This window comes from Bipolaris maydis (assembly GCF_028858645.1).
Source record: "Bipolaris maydis strain C4 unplaced genomic scaffold PSV08scaffold_5, whole genome shotgun sequence".
Lineage (NCBI taxonomy): Eukaryota > Fungi > Ascomycota > Dothideomycetes > Pleosporales > Pleosporaceae > Bipolaris > Bipolaris maydis.
Genome location: NW_027093861.1, coordinates 1,378,252 through 1,395,380, shown reverse-complemented (window position 1 = coordinate 1,395,380; position 17,129 = coordinate 1,378,252). Strand labels below are relative to the sequence as shown.

The window sequence follows — 17,129 nt, the reverse complement described above, 5'->3', positions numbered from 1 at the left end:
TTCCATGGATGTGAGTAGGGTGCCGGCCTGCTGCATGGTGTGTCGGTGGTTGATGGCCTGGGTGGTGACGACGGAGGGCCGAGTGTGGTCGGTGAGGAAGGTGGTGATTAGCTTTTGCAGGCCGAGACAGCAGCACAGTGCGCGGCGTTGGTGCTTGGATGGGGCGGTGGACTGGGCAGCGGAAGAGCTAGAGTTGGGGCCGGAGGGGCCAAGGCCCGCTTTGCCTTGGGAGGGTCGCTCAGGGCTCGCGTTGCTTGACTCGTTGTTGAGCGGCTTGTCCACCGCTGGAGATTGGCATTGATCCGAGCATGGGACGTTGCCCTGACGAGGCTGGCTGAGAGCTAGTTTAGCGTTGTTCATAGCGGCGGCCTGGTGTTGCTTGTACTGTAATTCTTCTTGGTTGTGGTTGTAATGTTTAAAGGATTGGTAACGAGGAGATCAGGAAGAGATTAGAGTTTAATATTCTGATGTAAGTAGACTCTGTGTGTTCATTCAGTGCAGTGTTGAGATTACAATGGTGAAATGATCGGTTGAGATGAGCACGCAGGACAGGTCAATGACACAGTGCAAGCAACGATGCAGTGTGAGCCTCTACGCTCATCGTGAATGACCATCGACTTGAATTTGTATTGTGTAGGCACAATGATAAAAGAAATCGCCTACATAAATTCAGTTTTATCCAAAAGTGTTCCTAATCACACAGACAAACAAGACAATTTAGAATACAACTACTACAAAGCAAAAGACAATCTAGACCAAACACAATGGACCCTTCAGAAGAGGAAATCTTCTTCCTCTGTGACGAGGCTCGCAAAGACAGCGATAATTTCATGAAAACCTGTAAGATAGAAAATATGGGGCCCGGTTTCATCCCCCCTTTCTGGAGATCTGTATCGAAGATGTCCAGCTCTCTCACGAAAACATTTCTCGTAGCTGAAATGCAAAACAGGAAGCCGGCATGGTGGACGGACGACATAGTGCAGCGTCATCTAAAGACCATCCACCTAATGAGAAATTATGAGCGAAAGCTTCGATACTTGGCTCACGAAAAGGAGATCTTCCCCCTTCCCCGCGAGGATATCCGTGCAACCGGGTCCTATGAGCTGGAGGAAGCGGTGTTGGCCGGGTTGAACCATGATATGGTAGCAGCGCGAGTTCTATTCTTGTTGCTGGAAGGTGGTGGAGGACAAAGCACGTTTCCGAGCGACGGTGGTCTACGATATGGAGGCCGTCACTTTTGGACCAATCTAACGGGCGGCGATGAGATGTTGCCGAAGCGCTACCAATTTCTTCGATATGAGCATAGGCTGGAACCCCTGTCACTCGAATGGCAGGCATTGGTGGGGCTGGTGGGCTGGCTCACATACCAGGAGCGTAACCTTGTACAAACGATCCGCGGAAGCTGTGCTGAAGCCGGCTTGCTTGATGCAGACGATGAGGTAAAGTTCTTCCCGGCTGCTATAGCCTATGGAATGATAGGCCCAGATTGCAAAGACTGTCCAGTCTGCCAGGAGGAACTGGCCAAGATAGCTGCGGAAGGGGGAGAGATCCCAATCAAGACACACTGTGGCCACATCATAGGAAAGAACTGTCTGCGAGCTTGGGTGAAGTCATGGGATGGCGACGGGAAACCGGGGAGTCCGACATGCCCTCTGTGTCGAGCGCAGTTGTCGTTGTCGTTGCTCTACCAAGACATTGAGTCGCTGCCGTTGGTCGAGCAAATTGAATTGCTGCCAAGTGAAGTGCAGCCAATCGCCCGGGATTGGGTGGCATATGCACGCAGCGATGAGGCGCTGGACAGGGAAGTGGATGCCTTCCTATTGGAGGCACGGCAGGAGGACATCTATGGGTGTTATGGAGTTGAGTTGGGGGACATGCTGGCAAGGCTGGAGACACGGCGGCTGAAGTTCATCGAGTACCAGAAGGCGCTGCAAACGGTTCTCGCAGGTATGCAGACTGACTAAGCAATGCTCGTGATGGCGCTGGGATGGCAAATGTTATTTGACCCCGTGCGTTTTTCAAGCAGGATAGATTTCAGATAGTTGTACTGTGTCTTAGACGTAGAATGTAAAATTTCCTTATACCTTGGGGCGAAAGTGATAGTACTGGTGTGAAGGAGATATACATAACAGCGCTAAAGGTAAATTACCACGCTAGCGGGGGCGCTAGCGGTAGTTGTGAAACGTCGGGGGCAAATACCGCAAATAAACGAGGTCAAAGAAGTTGTGTCCGCTGGGATGGACGAGGGGGCGGGCTTGGCAAGGCGCCAGAGGCAGAGTGGAGGGTGGGAGATTATAGATTGAGGCAAAGTGCCAAGCTGACTGAGAGCCGGACAGTGAAACAAGATCCATAGCGGCACTTTGGCGGCCTTGGGTCTTGTTTTGTTTTTGCGAGGCTTGGCCATCGCTTCAAACGGCTTGGGCAATGGTTGGCATTCCTGCCTTCATTAAACATCGAGACTAGAACGTTGCAAACATTCCTCCCGGGTGGATCCCATGACAGCGCCGTGTCGGGGGGACGTGATGGGAATAGATGAAGTCCATGTCTTGGGTCACCACTCGCAGCGTCGTCATGGACAAGACACCGAGTATAAGTATAGCCCAGTTCGCCTTGCTGTAGGAATCATCGCAGTCCACGACTTTCGATTCTCACTCATTCATTCATTCATTCACTTCTTTTGAACATATATTCAACTTACTCTTTACTCCTCAAACATGAAGGCTGGTGCTCTCCTCGCTCTGCTTGCGGCGCCCATGGCGGCCAATGCCCACTACATCTTCAACATTCTCGTTGTCAACGGCCAGACCATCGGCGGCGAATATGCCTACACTCGTAAGAACAGCAACTCGTACAACCCCGTCATCACCAACGACATTGTCAACTCCAACGACCTCCGCTGCAACAGGGGTGCTGTCGCTGGTAACACCGGTACTTACACCGTCAAGGCCGGTGACAAGATCGGCTTCAAGATCTTCAACAACGAGAGGATCGAGCACCCCGGTCCTGGGTTTGTCTACATCTCCAAGGCTCCCGGAAAGGTCAAGGACTACGATGGCAGCGGCACCTGGACCAAGGTCATGGAGAGCGGTCTTGCCAACCCCAGCGCCCCTGGTGTTGACCAGAGCTGGGCCAACTGGGACAAGGATAGGCTCGAGTGGACCATCCAGAAGAGTATTCCTGCTGGTGAATACCTTGTCCGTGTCGAGCACATTGGTCTTCACGAGGGTCACGTGTAAGTAATCACTCCAACAGCATTAAAGACATCAACTGACCCTTCTCTAGTGGCAAGGCCCAGTTCTACATTGAGTGCTTCCAGCTGAACATCCAGTCCTCTGGCACTGGAACCCTCAGCCCCGCTGTTAAGATCCCCGGTCTCTACAGCGCCAACGATGCCGGTATCAAGTTCAACAAGTGGAACAACCCCAAGTCTTACACCATGCCCGGCCCCAAGCTCTACGCCGGCCAGTAAGCGATTCACACTGCTAGCCAGCCGTCAAGCAAACAAGCAAGCATTCATGCCAGCTGCCCAGTCAGCACACAGTCGAGGAAGAAAGGGTGTTTTTGTCCATATCTGCCCCAGTGGCGCTTCGTTTCTCTCTTAGTCCGCATTCCATAGCTATGATCAATGTGACTATGCCTTGCTTTCCGAACTCACTTGTTTTGAACATTGTGATGCTTTTCAATTCCATTTCCGTACTAGCGGGCCGGAAGTACTTGTGTTACAATCCTGTATCACGTGATCGGTTCCCCTCGACCCAACAGAACCATGACAAGATCCTGATAGTCAAGAAAAAGCACGCATCCATGTATGGATGTAGCCACGGTCAAGCCACTAAGGGTTCACGGACGGGTTCGGTTCTAGTAGGTAGCTCATTCCAGCCCTATCGAATGCAAGCCATCAGCCACGCCTGACTAGGTCACTGCACGAAGAGAGCTTCACCTTGTTCCTGTATTTGCTATCCAAGCCAAGTTTCTCGAATCGCAATGTCGGGCTCCTCTACCTACTGCTGGGCTCCAGATAATGCTGGCACCGGGATCTTGCCTATGATCTTCCCGCGGGGCCCATCATGCCCGATGACAGAGGTGGCCCAGGTGCCCCAAAGGGATTTTGCTGCGTACCGCCCTGAACAGCGTGGTAGCGACCAAAAAGAGCGCATGACAGCAAATCTTGCACAATCACGGCTAAGCGTCATGGGTTGATGGCGGAGCGGCTTGTTTAGCGCATCGACGCTCAGCCGCATCGACAATCCGCCCCAAGAGGTCCAGAAGATGATCTGGTTCCCGCAGTGTTTTTTTTTTCACAACACGGCGTGTGCGCAGCGCATCGTGGGAACGAAGACGGGAGAGGGCGGATCCCAGTGTGCTGCAATGCTGCCCTGCATTGTCCCATGCACGGCGCGGTATGTACTGGGAGAGATACATAAGTGGTTGGAGGTGCAGCTGGCTAGGGGGATGGAGGTGAGGGCTGGCTGACGTGTTGGCGATGGGTGGGGCGGGGCGCTTGTGGCAGGCGCGCTAGTGGGCAGGCGATGCTGTTGCTGGGGAAGCGGCGACTTGAGTCGGTAAACACCAAGCCAAGGCGAGACGTCAGTCGCATGGGCCCTGCTTAGTAGTTAGCTCTGCTCTGCTATACCGCTGCCCGCTATCATTCGGGGTCTGGCGACCTTCTCCGTACTGCTCTTTGTCCTCTGTTATTGCTACTACCGCCGATTGTTGTTTGTCGCGTCCTTTGCCTGGCCGACGCATCCTCTCGCTCGCAGTCAGCGGCGCATGTAATCCACCTTGTTGCACACCCCAGCCGTTGCAGGTCAACCATATACAACCACAACAACAAACCTAATCCTCACCATGGCCGTCGGTCAGGCGCTGCCCACGCGCTTTCCCTGCTGGTGCAAGGCAGTCTACTCCTGGGGCGGAGAGGTAAGTCTGCTTCCAAAGCTGCCTCATGCTGCGGCACATGACCTGACCGCTTTCTCTAGACCAAGCGAGACCTGGGATTCATAGAAGGAGACCTGATCGAGGTCCTCAACGCCGGCGATGGCTCTTGGTGGATGGGCCGCCTCAAGCGCGACAGGCGCATGGTTGGCTTGTTCCCATCCAACTTTGTCGAGCTGCTCAGTGAAGACTATCAGCCATGGGCGCGCAATGGCAGTGGTGGGAGCTTCTCGCGGCAAAGCAGTGTGCAGGAACAGCCCAAGCCTGTGCCACAGAAGCAAAAGAGCATGTTCAGGAAACCCTTCACTGCCTATGCTGCTGCAGGCGCTCCGAACCCTGCCGCTGCCGCCCGCGAAAGGCTCCGTGCGGGTGGCATAAACTCCGCAAACGGCACTGTCAAGACAAAGTCGCCATATTCATCCATGAAGCGCCTGTCTCAGGAGAGTAGCGAAAGCCCGCCGCCATCTGCCCCCTCGACAAGAGCGCCCTCGAATCTGCGCGCCGTATCCCCACGCCCGCCTTCCAAGAGAACGCCCGCAGCCCGAGCAGTGTCCCCAGCTCCGCCCTCCCGTCACGGCTCACGCATACGCGCCCATTCTCCCGCTCCGCCATCGCCGTACCAATATCAACAGCCTCGTGGCGTCTCGCCTGCGCCTCCCGTTCAACACCAGCGCTACAGCAGAGCAGTGTCTCCTGCACCGCCGCCACAACCAGCCTATGACCCATACCGTGCCGCATCACCCATTCCACCAACTCAGTATCAACAACATCCGCGAGGAGTGTCACCCGTTCCACCGGCCCAGTATCAGCAGCATCCGCGAGAAGTGTCACCCGTTCCACCGGCCCAGTATCAGCAGCATCCGCGAGCAGTATCGCCCATCCCACCTACCCAGTATCAACATCAGCGAGCAGTGTCACCTATCCCGCCAGCGCAGTACCAGCAGCATTCTCGAGCCGTATCCCCAGCGCCATCATACCAATACCGAGCCTATGACAGAGGCCCATCTCCAGCTCCGTCATTCCGACGACCTTCGCACACACCATCGCCAGCCCCGTCTTTCCAGTACCGCGCATACGACCGAGGTCCTTCACCATCGCCGTATCAACACCAACTAGACCACAGCCGTGGCCCCTCACCTGCGCCGTACCAAGATGACCTCGAGGAGCCCATTGACTCTCCACCACCGCCCCCTCCGCCGCACCGCATTACCTACAACCCTAGCCGATCGCCCTCTCCGGCTCCTCCGTCGCATCTTGGTTATCACACGCCCGAACCGCCTTCGCCTGACCCTAGGTCACGTGGCGGTCACTTCACGCCTTCGCCACTTACGACAGCAATGAATGATGTTATGTCCTCTTTGCAAGATATGACCACCACACAAAGTAATGAATCGCCTGAGCCAGTCCCATCACCATCAAACCCATGGTCGCCAGAAGCCTTTGACCAAGTGTATCAGGCATCCGCGCAGAAAGTTAGAGCACAGTCAGCAATAGATCCGGATGACGATGACGATGATGAAGCCCCGCCAGATGTCAACAATTATATGCAGCGCATGGAGAGTCGTTTACGCCGAATGCAGCAACAGGAGAAGAACAATGGCAATGACATGCTTATGGATGATGATCAAGGACCTACCGTACCGTTGAAGACGGCAAGCCAGAGACCAGGATCGTCTATGGGTGGCATCGAGCAAGAGGTGGAACGGAAAGGATCCAGACTACTCCGAAATCGCAAGTCCGCTTATGACATTGGCCGTAACGCACTTGGTCGAACCTTTACGAGCAAAACGAATTCGACGACAACAACAGCAACAACTCTTACTAGTAACAGCACTAACCGTAGCTTAATGTCTGGACACTCTGCTACGAACATGAGTGCTACAAGTGCTGGCAGCTATTACCGCAAGAAGTTTGGCAAGGATCGCCCGAAGAGCCTAATGAATATAAAAGACACGCCAGGAAAGGGTTATGGATTTGATGACGGCCGACCAGAGACGCCTTTTACTGGTGTGACCTATCACTCAAGCCACGCTTCCCAATCGCGACCCAGTTCCAGCGATCAACAACAAGCCGTTGTCAGCACGCAAGCAAGCGACGATCCACACCCACTTGGTGGTTTGAGGCAACCAAAGGCGAAACGTAGCGGATTCTTTAGGAAGATGATCGACACTGCAAAGACACAAGCAGCCAACGCTCGTAGCACTATCGATACAATTAGCCGGCCTGCGTCCCGAGCAGCTAGTCGCGCTGCAGGCCGTTCTACCAGCCGCGCTGCAAGTCGCATGGATGGTCCAGAGCAGACCGGCATTGAAGGTGGACCAGCCACTCACTCAGCAAATACTTCGAGGGATATGGGTATTGGCACAGTGGATTGGGTGCAGGTGCGAAGGGACATCAACCGATCTAATTCGCTGAGCAAAAATGAACGCGCAGAACGTGCTGAGAGGTGCCAGATGATGGATTATCCCGTCTTGAACCCGATTGACATTCTGAATGAGTCTGTCCAAGGTGATGAAGGCCTCGATGGACTTCCCATCACAGAGCCAACAGATTTCTCAGCCTGCAGTCTCTCTCATGTAGACAAAAGCGCACGCTTCATCAACAGCATTCCTCTGGGAACAAATCCTGCCACGTTGGCACAGGGCTACATCTGTCGCCCGTACCGGAGCGATATTCAGCGACTCCGCGCCATCTTCACCTGGGTCAGCGAACGTATCTCGTGGGAAGAGGATTTTGAGGGTGAGATGGACCCGCGCCATGTGCTGCAAAGCAAGCGTGGTTGCTCTGAGGAAATTGCCATGGTAGTTGCCGAGATGTGCGCTTCCGTTGGTATGCACGCAGAGGTAATACGTGGTTATCTGAAGACGCCCGGCGAGCCTCTGGATCTCGAGTCTGTCGCCCGACCGAACCATTTCTGGAATGCTGTGATCGTGGAAGGCGAATGGCGCGTCATGGACTGCGCACTTGCCGGGCCTACTCATCCAAAACGCGTGCATTATTCTACGGCTGGTTCGTCTGTCGCCGAAACTTGGTACTTCCTGGCCCGTCCAATGGAAATTTGCTACTCGCATGTACCACTTCTCCCGGAACAGCAACATATCTGCCCACCCCAGCCTCACGAGGTGCTCATGGCCTTGCCCTGCGCAACGCCTACTTACTTCCGACACGGCCTTAACGTGGTCAACTTTGACACCAGCGTTCTAAATCTGGACAACCTTGAAATGACGCATATCTATATCGACGTACCTGAAGATGTGGAATGCGTGGCTGAGGTTGAGGCAAGATGCTACTCCCAGGATATGGATGGTGACTTATTCGAGAGTGGAGACGTAGTCAAGAAGCCCGCCCTCGCACAGGCTGAATGGTATGGAGGACAGAAACGATACACAGTCAAGGCACTCCTCCCAACCGATGGAGGTCAAGGTGTGCTGAAGATCTATGCCGGACCTCGGGGATTGATGGTAAGAACTCTTCCAACTCGGTAGCAATATAAGTGGACTAACTCTCTGCAGCATTCGAACAAGCTCAATCCTCATAACTTGGCTATTGGTCTGCCTATAACGCATTCTGGCATGAACCCTCCATACTCATTCCTAACCCTCCATCCGACACCGCACGCCCAGAGACACGATCTTTATGTCGCTCAGCCACAGTGCGCCAGCTTAGCTCTGAACAATACCTTCGTGTTTTGCGTCCGTCAACACCCATCGTCTCTTACAAAGTCACCCGAACCTAGCCCCGCAATGCACGGTCGATCTTCGCCTAATCCTTTTGCTCGTCCCACATCTGCTATGAGCATGCAGAGCATATCTGCGACGGGCTCCAATTATACCAATCCGTCGCAGGCTTCCTCAGGCTCAGCAAGTAGCAACAGTAACAAGCCGGCCAAGCTAGCGATACAGACACCTTCTGGAAAGATTATTCGTCTGACAAGAAAAATTGAGCATATGAGCGCCATGAGTGAGGCTGATGGCACGGCATGGGAGACAGTTATCAAGATTGGCGAGAAGGGAACGTGGAGGGGATTGGTTCTTGCGGATCGTAGTGCGAGGTGGTGTGTATTTGCTCAATGGGAGTGCGCTTAAAGCAGTTTCTCTTTTGGCGCACAAAAAGCTCGCGGTTTAGTTGCTTCTTCCTGTTCTTCTTGCCTTATTTGAGACCACTACTTGATGATTTGTAATGATGTAAGCGTTTGGTGTTCAGCATACTAGCGACGGCTGCGATAGAAGTTTTGCATGATTATGGCGTTTTGTAGGATATGGGGGGGTGTGACGATATGATTCTGGAGTATTTGGTACTTTTTGCACTGCTTTGAACAATCGTGGTTATCTGACTTTGGGTGATGCAAGTGACGTATATGCGCTGAGCAGTGGTCTTATTGGTACGTAGTGACTCAAGTCACGGATAAGATAAGCGCCTGCCCCTCACTCTCAGTCTAAACCCCGCCACAACTTTTTCCAGGCCCGATCAACACTGAAAAGCTTCACAACGGGCCATCATGGACGCTGCTATTGCTGAATGGCAAACCCGCGCCGAGGCGCTCAAGCCATTGAACCTCAAGCAAATCGAGCCCCACCTGCTTGAGTTGGATGCGCACCTCACTCTGCGCTCCCACATTGTCGGTTACACGCTCAGTGATGCAGACACGACAGTATGGAAGACGATCCGCGAGAACCGTGTGGCCCATGCCTTTGTCAAGCAAGACTTGATGAAGAGCCTGTGCCGTTGGTTTCGCTACATTGAGGAGGCGTACCCCCAGAGTGTGGTTGTTGTTAGTGGAGGACAGGGCAAGGAGGGAGCAAAGGGAAAGAAAGAGGGCGGCAAGAACGACGACGCCAACTACGACATCGGATTGCAAGACGTTGGAGATGGTACCGGCATTGTCACAAGATTCCCCCCTGAGCCTTCGTGAGTTTCCCTGCGTTGTCGGCGTTGAAGCACTTAGAGCTAATTGTTGTCTTGCAGAGGTTATCTCCACATCGGCCACGCAAAGGCTGCGTTGCTGAACGACTACTTTGCGCACGAGAAGTACAAGGGCAAGCTCTTGCTGCGATTTGACGACACAAACCCTACCAAGGAAAAGCAAGAGTTCCAGGATGCCATTGTTGAGGATTGTGCGCTTCTTGGCATCAAGCCAGACTCTGTCTCATACACCAGCGATTGGTTCGACCAGCTGTACGAGATGTGTGTGCAAGCAATCAAGGACGGACTGGCATACGCAGACGACACCGTTCAGGAGAAGATGCGTGATGAGCGTATGAATGGCATTGCCAGTGCTCGTCGTGACTCGAGCGTCGAGGACAACCTGGCGCGCTTTGAGGAGATGAAGAAAGGCAACGAAGAAGGCCTGAAATGGTGCATTCGCGCAAAGATGTCTGTCGACGATCCCAACAAGGCCATGCGTGACCCTGTCATCTACCGCTGCAACCCTCAGGCTCATCACCGCACCGGAGAAAAGTGGAAGATCTACCCTACCTACGACTTTTGCTGCCCCATTGTTGATGCGCTCGAAGGCGTTACCCACGCTCTGCGTACCACCGAGTACAACGATCGTGACGCGCAGTACCAATGGTTTATCAAGAACCTCAAGCTCCGAAAGGTGCACAACTGGGGTTTTGCCCGCCTCAACTTTGTCAAGACAGTGCTGTCTAAGCGCAAACTTACCAAGATTGTCGATGCCGGCATTGTTGGGGGCTGGGACGACCCGCGCATGCCCACTGTCCGTGGAGTCCGTCGCCGCGGCGCCGTCATCCCTGCTCTCCGCGAGTTCATTCTCAAGCAAGGTCCATCCAAGAACATTGTCAATCAGGACTGGTTCGCCTTTTGGGCCACTAACAAGAAGCACATTGAGCCCACTGCGGCCCGTTACACAGCGATTGACGACGAGGGTCGTGTCCCCGTAACCATTATCGGCGCGCGCGAGGGCGTCACATCAGAGGACAAACCAAAGCACGCAAAGTACGACCTGGGCACCAAGAAAATTGTCTTCAGCTCGTCGGTCCTCCTCGAGCAAGCTGACGCGCAATCCTTTGCCCAAGATGAAGAAATCACCCTCATGAACTGGGGCAACGCCATTGTCCGCAAAATCACCCACTCGCTCAACCCTGTCGACATCGCAAAAGCAGGCCTCACAAGCGAAGGCCGCACCGTCACTGGTCTCGAACTCGAACTCCACCTGCAAGGCGACGTGAAGAAGACATCCAAAAAAGTAACCTGGTTGAGCAAAGACCAAGATCTCGTCCCCATTGAACTCGTCGATTTCGACTACCTGATTACCAAGGACAAACTCGAGCCTGAGGATACGCTTGAGGATTTCCTCAACCCGAAAACTGAGACGCGCACAAAGGCGCTAGCGGATTGTAATGTTGCAGAGCTCAAGGTGGATGATATTGTCCAGTTTGATCGTAAGGGCTTCTTTAGGATTGATCGTGCGTTTAAGCACGGGGAGGCGGTTGTGGCGTTCCAGATTCCAACGGGTAAGAGCAAGTAAGTTGGTTATAGTGGAAGAAATGGGTGGATATACAAGTAGATGTAGGAAAAGTTTTCCAAGAGAATTAATCCATGCAACCAAGAATTTCGATCGAGTGAGATCAAAGAGGAAACAATTGAATCAGTGGTAATGTGACTTGAGTGAGAGTGTATCCCAAGGGGTAACAGAGGTGTACAAAGACTGGTTTCTGACAAGAAAATATATAGAATAAGTTACTCGCTGTTGTTACCATTCGGGTATCTATTCGTACACTACATTCCGTCTATGCATTTCATTCCTTGCATCCATCAGAGACACGAGGAGGAGTAGCTACTGAAACTGCAAATGGGCATCGCACCACTCAAGTCAAAGCCCCTACTCTTGATCTAACGTCTAAGCAGCGTTAGAGCCAGCACCCTCCTTCCTACCCTGAGTCCCCTCCTTGGTGACCTCATCCGGCTTTCCCTCAGACATTTTCTTGTTCCTCTCATCCTCTCGCTTACGTTCAGTCTCCCTGACCAAATCAGGTGGACTGTCCTCAATCAGATCCGATTCGCCGCTCAGTCCACTCCACTTGGGCAGACCATCGGGAATATCCATAACACGCTGGCCGTAGAACATGTGACAACGGGGTTTGAAGTAGGCCTTGTCTTCGTCTGTCTTGAGGTGCACCAGTGAAGGGAATAGGAGGATCATGTTGCGGCCCTCGTCCATGATGGGTGAATGGCAGTACGAGCAGCGTACTTTGCATGGGAGCTTGTGCTCGACGGACTTCTCGGTGGGGTCGTACCATTCGAGATTGTGGTGGCCGTGGGTGAAGTTGATGTCTGTCTTGTGAAAAATGGCGGCCCACTGGAAAGGTGCAGCTGTGAGGCGTTAATACTCGTAATTGCTATAGGGTCATGTGCCAATGCCTACCGTGCTGAGTTTGGCATGTTGTGCAGTGACATAGCTTGCTGTCTAGAGGTTCCCTCCGGCTGAGCTGGTACTTGACCTTTCCGCAGTGGCAGTTGGCTTCGTACTTGACATCGAAATCCTCATTCTTCTCGTGAATGCGGTACGGAGGGCGTTGCTTCCACTCTGACAATCCCGTCGTCTCCTCGCCACGGCTCTGATCTTGGGCCATTCTGAAAGAAGTCTGGGAGAACGAGGGCTGCTGTCGTGTGAGGTGCGAGACTAGTTGGCGTGCACGAGGTAGGGCGCTTGAGGTCGTGAGCAGTGGTGACCGGCGAAATGCAATTGAGACTGCGGACATAAGTGTAGTGTGGTGAAGTGAAGAGAGTTTGTGTGTGCTTTTGATGGTTGTTCACCGTCATTATTGATGCTTTATTCGTTGCAATACGCGCATCTGACGTCACCATGACCGCCCACCGTGAACTACTACTACGCGACAATACGCGCTCTAGATTCGCTTTGCGTCTCATTGCGGGTACCGATCGTCCAAAAGAAAGCGCCTTTTTGTCGCTCAGATGCGAAGCCCAGATTTCGCCTCTCAATGCAATGCTTTTTACGCTGCCCCATTCGTTAAAACGTCATTAGTGTCACGCTATCCTCCCCCATTCCATCACGATCGATCTTGCATCCTTGTCTGTTGCGAGCCGTAGCTCGCTCCCTGGCGTCTCGGGTAGCCATATGCCCGCTAAGTCATGACTGCATCACCCGTTTGTAGGTACACAAGTCACTGTTCCATAAGGCTGGTTGAAAGCCACGCTACGGTCCGGGTGCACGGGAACGGGTAGTTCAAAGCTTACACTGTGATTGTTTTGTCATGTGTCGCGTGCGCTCATGTTCCTTTAAGTAGCTTCTGCGCTTCTCTACTAGATAAACCGAAAACGTTGATCAGATAGTCCAGCCTAGAATTACGTCAGCATTCGTTCAAACCCAATCAGGACTTCTACAACTTACTTGATATCTCCTGCTATTCGCCGTCGCACCGCTTCGAACTCCACCTCGGCCTTGTCTCTTGCAGCGTCTTGTTTCTTCGAATTGATCGTCTTTACACGGAGTTTGAATTTTCCACTGACAGGCCGGTGATCTGAGACTTTGATGGTGTCGTGCCGCCGGTATTCCAACTGTTTGATTCTACCAAGACCACGATACAAGAGACGGTCACACCATGCTGGCGACCGCTGCTTCTCAGAAGTGTCGTAGTTGTCTGTGCCTGGATCGTACTTGTACGTCGGAGCAAAGTTGATAGGCGACTCGGTGAATGCACGGAGACGGAAACCAGGGTTGCGTTTTCGTGACAGAAGCAACTGATCGCGTTCAAGAAGCTTTGCCAGATTTCCTTGCTGGACTGCGGCAACAACCGAACTACGAGGCATGGCGTCAATGCGGTAGTTGAGATCGCCATTGAGGATACAGATCTCATGATCCAAGATCATAGAACCGTCACCTCCTCCGACAAAGAAGTTTGCGCAGGAGGTTGGCGAGCGATTCTTTGGCAGAGGAGCACTCTCCATGATGGCAGCCGCGTCGTTGTTGCGATGTACTGTCTGTGTCTGGCCAGCCGCTAGATGGCAGTTGATAAAACATAACGAAGAATCGTCAATGAAGAAGCGCACAACAAGAGCGCCTTTGTTTCCCACACGGCCGCTGAATCCAAGTTTGATCTCTGCCGCACACACGTCGCGTATGTTAGCCCGCTCCGACTCCTTGATAAAAACACAAGTGAAAAGACCGACAAGATTCGCAGTATGCAACAACACATAGCTTTGCTGAGGGACTTGCTCATCCAAAACACGCACAAGGTGATCTCGCCATGCTCGGTATTGGTGAGACATGTGCTCATGCTCGGACGTCTCCTTATGTTTCTTTCTCTTGAATATACTCTTAGCGGTAATCTTTTTGTCTTCCAGGTCCACCAGCTCTTGGAAACCAAATACCAGAATGTCCGGCGGGTTTGCAGGCTCGAGTAATTCCCGGAAGAAGTTTCGATCTTCTTCTGAGCCACGTATCGTTGTGGGCTTAGTTGCACCGGCATTCCATGTCATGACCCGGGCCGAGAGTTCTCGGAATTCGCAATATTCGGAATCGCGCTGTTGCATTAGAGTTTCTACAATGTGTTAGCATCTGGCATAGTGATCAATATACCATGCGTAAGCTTACCAAGCCAATCTTCTTTCATCATACCATCCCAAATGCGCAGCATGGAATCGGTCCCTAGTGATGCTACTTGGAATCTATCAAGCTTCCAAATGCTAGTACGGTCTGCTAAGATTCCGGCTATTGGCTTGTCATGGGCCTTCCAGTCCTTCAAGACCTTCCAGGGATTAGATTTCGTGTCATACACGTAGATCATGCCCGTGCTGTAGCCAGCCCAGAGGAAATCACCGACACCAACTAATGAGCTGATCTTGTACACACTGACATTAACGATTCCGAGACATTCGAGAGTCTTCTTGGCATATATTGTGACCTTGCCATCAGCATGGCCAAAGTAGATGCGATCGGGCTGACTGCTGATGATGGCGCCAGAAGTCACATCGCCGACATTGAGCTGTGAGAGTGGTCCTTCTGTCAGCTGAACAAAATGATTACTGTCCATGGTGCGTGAGTAGACTCGGATGTCTTTGGCCGAGGCTACCCAAAGCTCCGATCCAGATACGATTGAGAAGGTGTTGCCTCGAGGAATGCGGAATGTATGTGGAGTTTGTTGCAAAGACGGGCACCCGAGCTCATCAGCTGGCCAAATGTGGATTGCACCATCTTCATCCATGGACCACATCTCTGAGGCATATCGAAAGATTTTTACAATGACGCTCCTAGCGTGCGCATTGGCCTTGGTATATACGACACTTTGTGTGGGGATATCAATCTCAAGCATCTCGCCAGTGTTTGTTCCAAGCCATAGTCTCTTTCCCTCATCCTCGACATCTTTTGCTGGTCTGAATGCAACCGCTGTAGCTTTGACTGTATCTCCATGCGACAAGCTCATGAGCAACCGTCCGGTCAGAATGTTCCACACATTCGTCACGTATCCCGTGGTGCATATGTACTCGCCACAGATGGCAAAGAGTTTGGTTTCGTAGCCGGTGGGGATTCCGGTGGTGCCATCAGGAAACACTGGTGGCCTACGGTTTGCTTGAGAAGAGTCTGGATACTCTGTTAGAGCAGTGGTTGGCTGCTTGTCCCCGTCTGTGTCCTCCTCGTCGGAGTCGTAGTAGCGCGGCTGCGATAGCTGCGAGGCTGGCATTGGTGCTGCCTGAGAAGGTCGTCTCATTTCCCCAGAGTTTCGTGGGGGCGGCGGTCTCGGAGGCTCTAAAGGCTTTGCAGGGTTCCTAGACAAGTGACCGGTTGTGTTTGTTCGCCTCGGAGGTAATCTGAACTTGCTATCCGTCTCTTGTCCTATCTGAATAGGGCGGGATTGGTCAAGAGAGCGGCGCACAGGTAATTCTGGCGGAACCGCTCTTTGAATTTGCACACTCTTGCGCAAATCAAAATTGTCCTTTTCTCTCCGTATGGGTAGTGTAGGGCGGTCATCTGGCAGATCACTTGGCATTGGCGGCGGTGCAGCCTTCTTCATTGGCTGCTTTCCTGTTGGGCGAGACTCAAGGGAAGATAGCTTTTCGGCCACGGCAGGATGTACCGGAGGAGGTGGAAAGTATCCGTTGTTTGTCGAACTCGTCTTGGACTTGGGGAAGCCCGAGTTGACGTACGGTGACTCGCCCTTGGCGCTCTCCCCGCTGCTACTGGGTGGTGTGCTGAAGGGAGACAGGTCAACGGCATCTGACGTGGCCTCTGGCGCCAGATTCGCGCGCGCCGCCGTATCCACCGAATGCGACTTTGGGGTTATCTTGGGTTTCCCTGCCCGATTTACAGGCGGAGGCACTGGGGGCGCAGACGCTATCGGGCGGTCGCTCTTTGGCGGATCGTTGGTGCGGCTTGGGCCGTTGGAGGAGTCCAGAGCGGCATGAGGGGTCGGTCGCGAGGGCTGCGGCGCATAAATGTGCGATCCCGGTCCCAGTTTGGGGGAAGGTTTTGGAGACTGGACCAGGACTTTGGGCGGCGAATTGGTGGGTGATCTTGGGGGTGAGGGAGAGAAGGCCATCATGGATGTGGGTCGTGGCTTCCCACTGCTATTCCATGGCATGCGCCCAAGTGTGTTGGACCGCGGCGTCACGGAGCCGGAGCCGCTGTAGTCGGCCACGCTGAGGGAGCTGTGGGAAACATGCTCTCTGGGAATGTCGAGGGATATGCGCCCATCGGACCTTCGGTTGTCGTCGGGCGCAGGAAGGCGATCGGTAGCACCGGGAGAGCGCTGACGGGCGGCGGGCAGCGAAGATGTCGACTTGTTGCTACTGAGTAGGTTCTCGAATTGTGCGCGCAAAGAGGAAACAGGTTTCTGTGGTTGGGGTCAGTGGACGGGCTCTTTCTCTTGTAATATGCTGTGTGGATGTGCAAGCAGGCTTACAATGGACGAGCCATCCATATTCTCTTCTGGTGGGTTGTCCATGGCGGGATAGCGTGTGCTTTGTTGGGCGTATTGGTGGTGGGGGAGGGGGAGAGACTTTGTCGTCAGCCGGCACCAGAGCGAATCCTATAGATGTTCATTGACGACCGAGGACGGCTTCCCATTTGGCGGTGGTGGGCAGCATGCAGCGACAGGAAGTTAGTTGTCTGGCGTGTTTATGTCGAGGCCCAAGGGCCAGGCAGGCTGTCCGTAGGGCTCCCTAGTGGAGACGCGTACACTGTCCTTCGGCGACAAGGAACAACACGGGCGCCG

The 17,129-nt window shown here is 53.3% G+C and overlaps 5 protein-coding genes across 5 annotated transcripts; 3 read left to right on the top strand and 2 right to left on the bottom strand.

Annotated features, from left to right (window-relative positions):
* Positions 1-1,426: 1,426 nt before the first annotated feature.
* Positions 1,427-2,112, top strand: PSV08DRAFT_288565 (uncharacterized protein; the record flags this gene model as incomplete). Its single annotated transcript, XM_014226601.2, has 1 exon — positions 1,427-2,112. A coding segment is annotated over exon 1 (488 nt), but the record flags the coding sequence as incomplete, so codon positions are not given.
* Positions 2,113-2,636: 524 nt separating this feature from the next.
* PSV08DRAFT_288557 (glycoside hydrolase) lies at positions 2,637-3,648 on the top strand. Its single transcript, XM_014226602.2, has 2 exons — positions 2,637-3,232; positions 3,283-3,648. The coding sequence occupies exons 1-2, from the start codon at positions 2,715-2,717 to the stop codon at positions 3,467-3,469; spliced, it is 705 nt and encodes a 234-aa protein (XP_014082077.1). The 5' UTR covers positions 2,637-2,714; the 3' UTR covers positions 3,470-3,648.
* A 1,200-nt stretch (positions 3,649-4,848) lies between these two features.
* PSV08DRAFT_200240 (tRNA synthetases class I, catalytic domain-containing protein) lies at positions 4,849-11,536 on the top strand (the record flags this gene model as incomplete). Its single annotated transcript, XM_014226603.2, has 6 exons — positions 4,849-4,924; positions 5,005-5,341; positions 6,230-8,396; positions 8,448-8,991; positions 9,417-9,843; positions 9,901-11,536. The coding sequence occupies 6 exons, from the start codon at positions 4,849-4,851 to the stop codon at positions 11,423-11,425; spliced, it is 5,076 nt and encodes a 1,691-aa protein (XP_014082078.1). The 3' UTR covers positions 11,426-11,536.
* A 90-nt stretch (positions 11,537-11,626) lies between these two features.
* PSV08DRAFT_288521 (Mss4-like protein) lies at positions 11,627-12,580 on the bottom strand. Its single transcript, XM_014226604.2, has 2 exons — positions 12,323-12,580; positions 11,627-12,270 (listed from the first exon to the last, which is right to left on the bottom strand). Exons 1-2 carry the CDS (start codon positions 12,528-12,530, stop codon positions 11,798-11,800), a joined length of 681 nt encoding a protein of 226 aa, XP_014082079.1. The 5' UTR covers positions 12,531-12,580; the 3' UTR covers positions 11,627-11,797.
* A 122-nt stretch (positions 12,581-12,702) lies between these two features.
* PSV08DRAFT_200233 (Endonuclease/exonuclease/phosphatase) lies at positions 12,703-16,859 on the bottom strand (the record flags this gene model as incomplete). The annotated part of the gene is made up of 4 exons (XM_014226605.1): positions 12,703-13,257; positions 13,310-14,459; positions 14,513-16,748; positions 16,818-16,859. 4 exons carry the CDS (start codon positions 16,857-16,859, stop codon positions 13,188-13,190), a joined length of 3,498 nt encoding a protein of 1,165 aa, XP_014082080.1. The 3' UTR covers positions 12,703-13,187.
* Between the last annotated feature and the right edge of the window lie 270 nt (positions 16,860-17,129).

Bases quoted from the DNA above. Each gene is read 5' to 3' on its own strand.
- PSV08DRAFT_288557 (XM_014226602.2), top strand. From the start codon at position 2,715: ATGAAGGCTGGTGCTCTCCTCGCTCTGCTTGCGGCGCCCATGGCGGCC. The intron at 3,233-3,282 runs GTAAGTAATCAC...ACCCTTCTCTAG, and splicing joins GGTCTTCACGAGGGTCACGT to TGGCAAGGCCCAGTTCTACA.
- PSV08DRAFT_288521 (XM_014226604.2), bottom strand. From the start codon at position 12,530: ATGGCCCAAGATCAGAGCCGTGGCGAGGAGACGACGGGATTGTCAGAG. The intron at 12,271-12,322 runs GTAGGCATTGGC...AACGCCTCACAG, and splicing joins AACATGCCAAACTCAGCACG to CTGCACCTTTCCAGTGGGCC.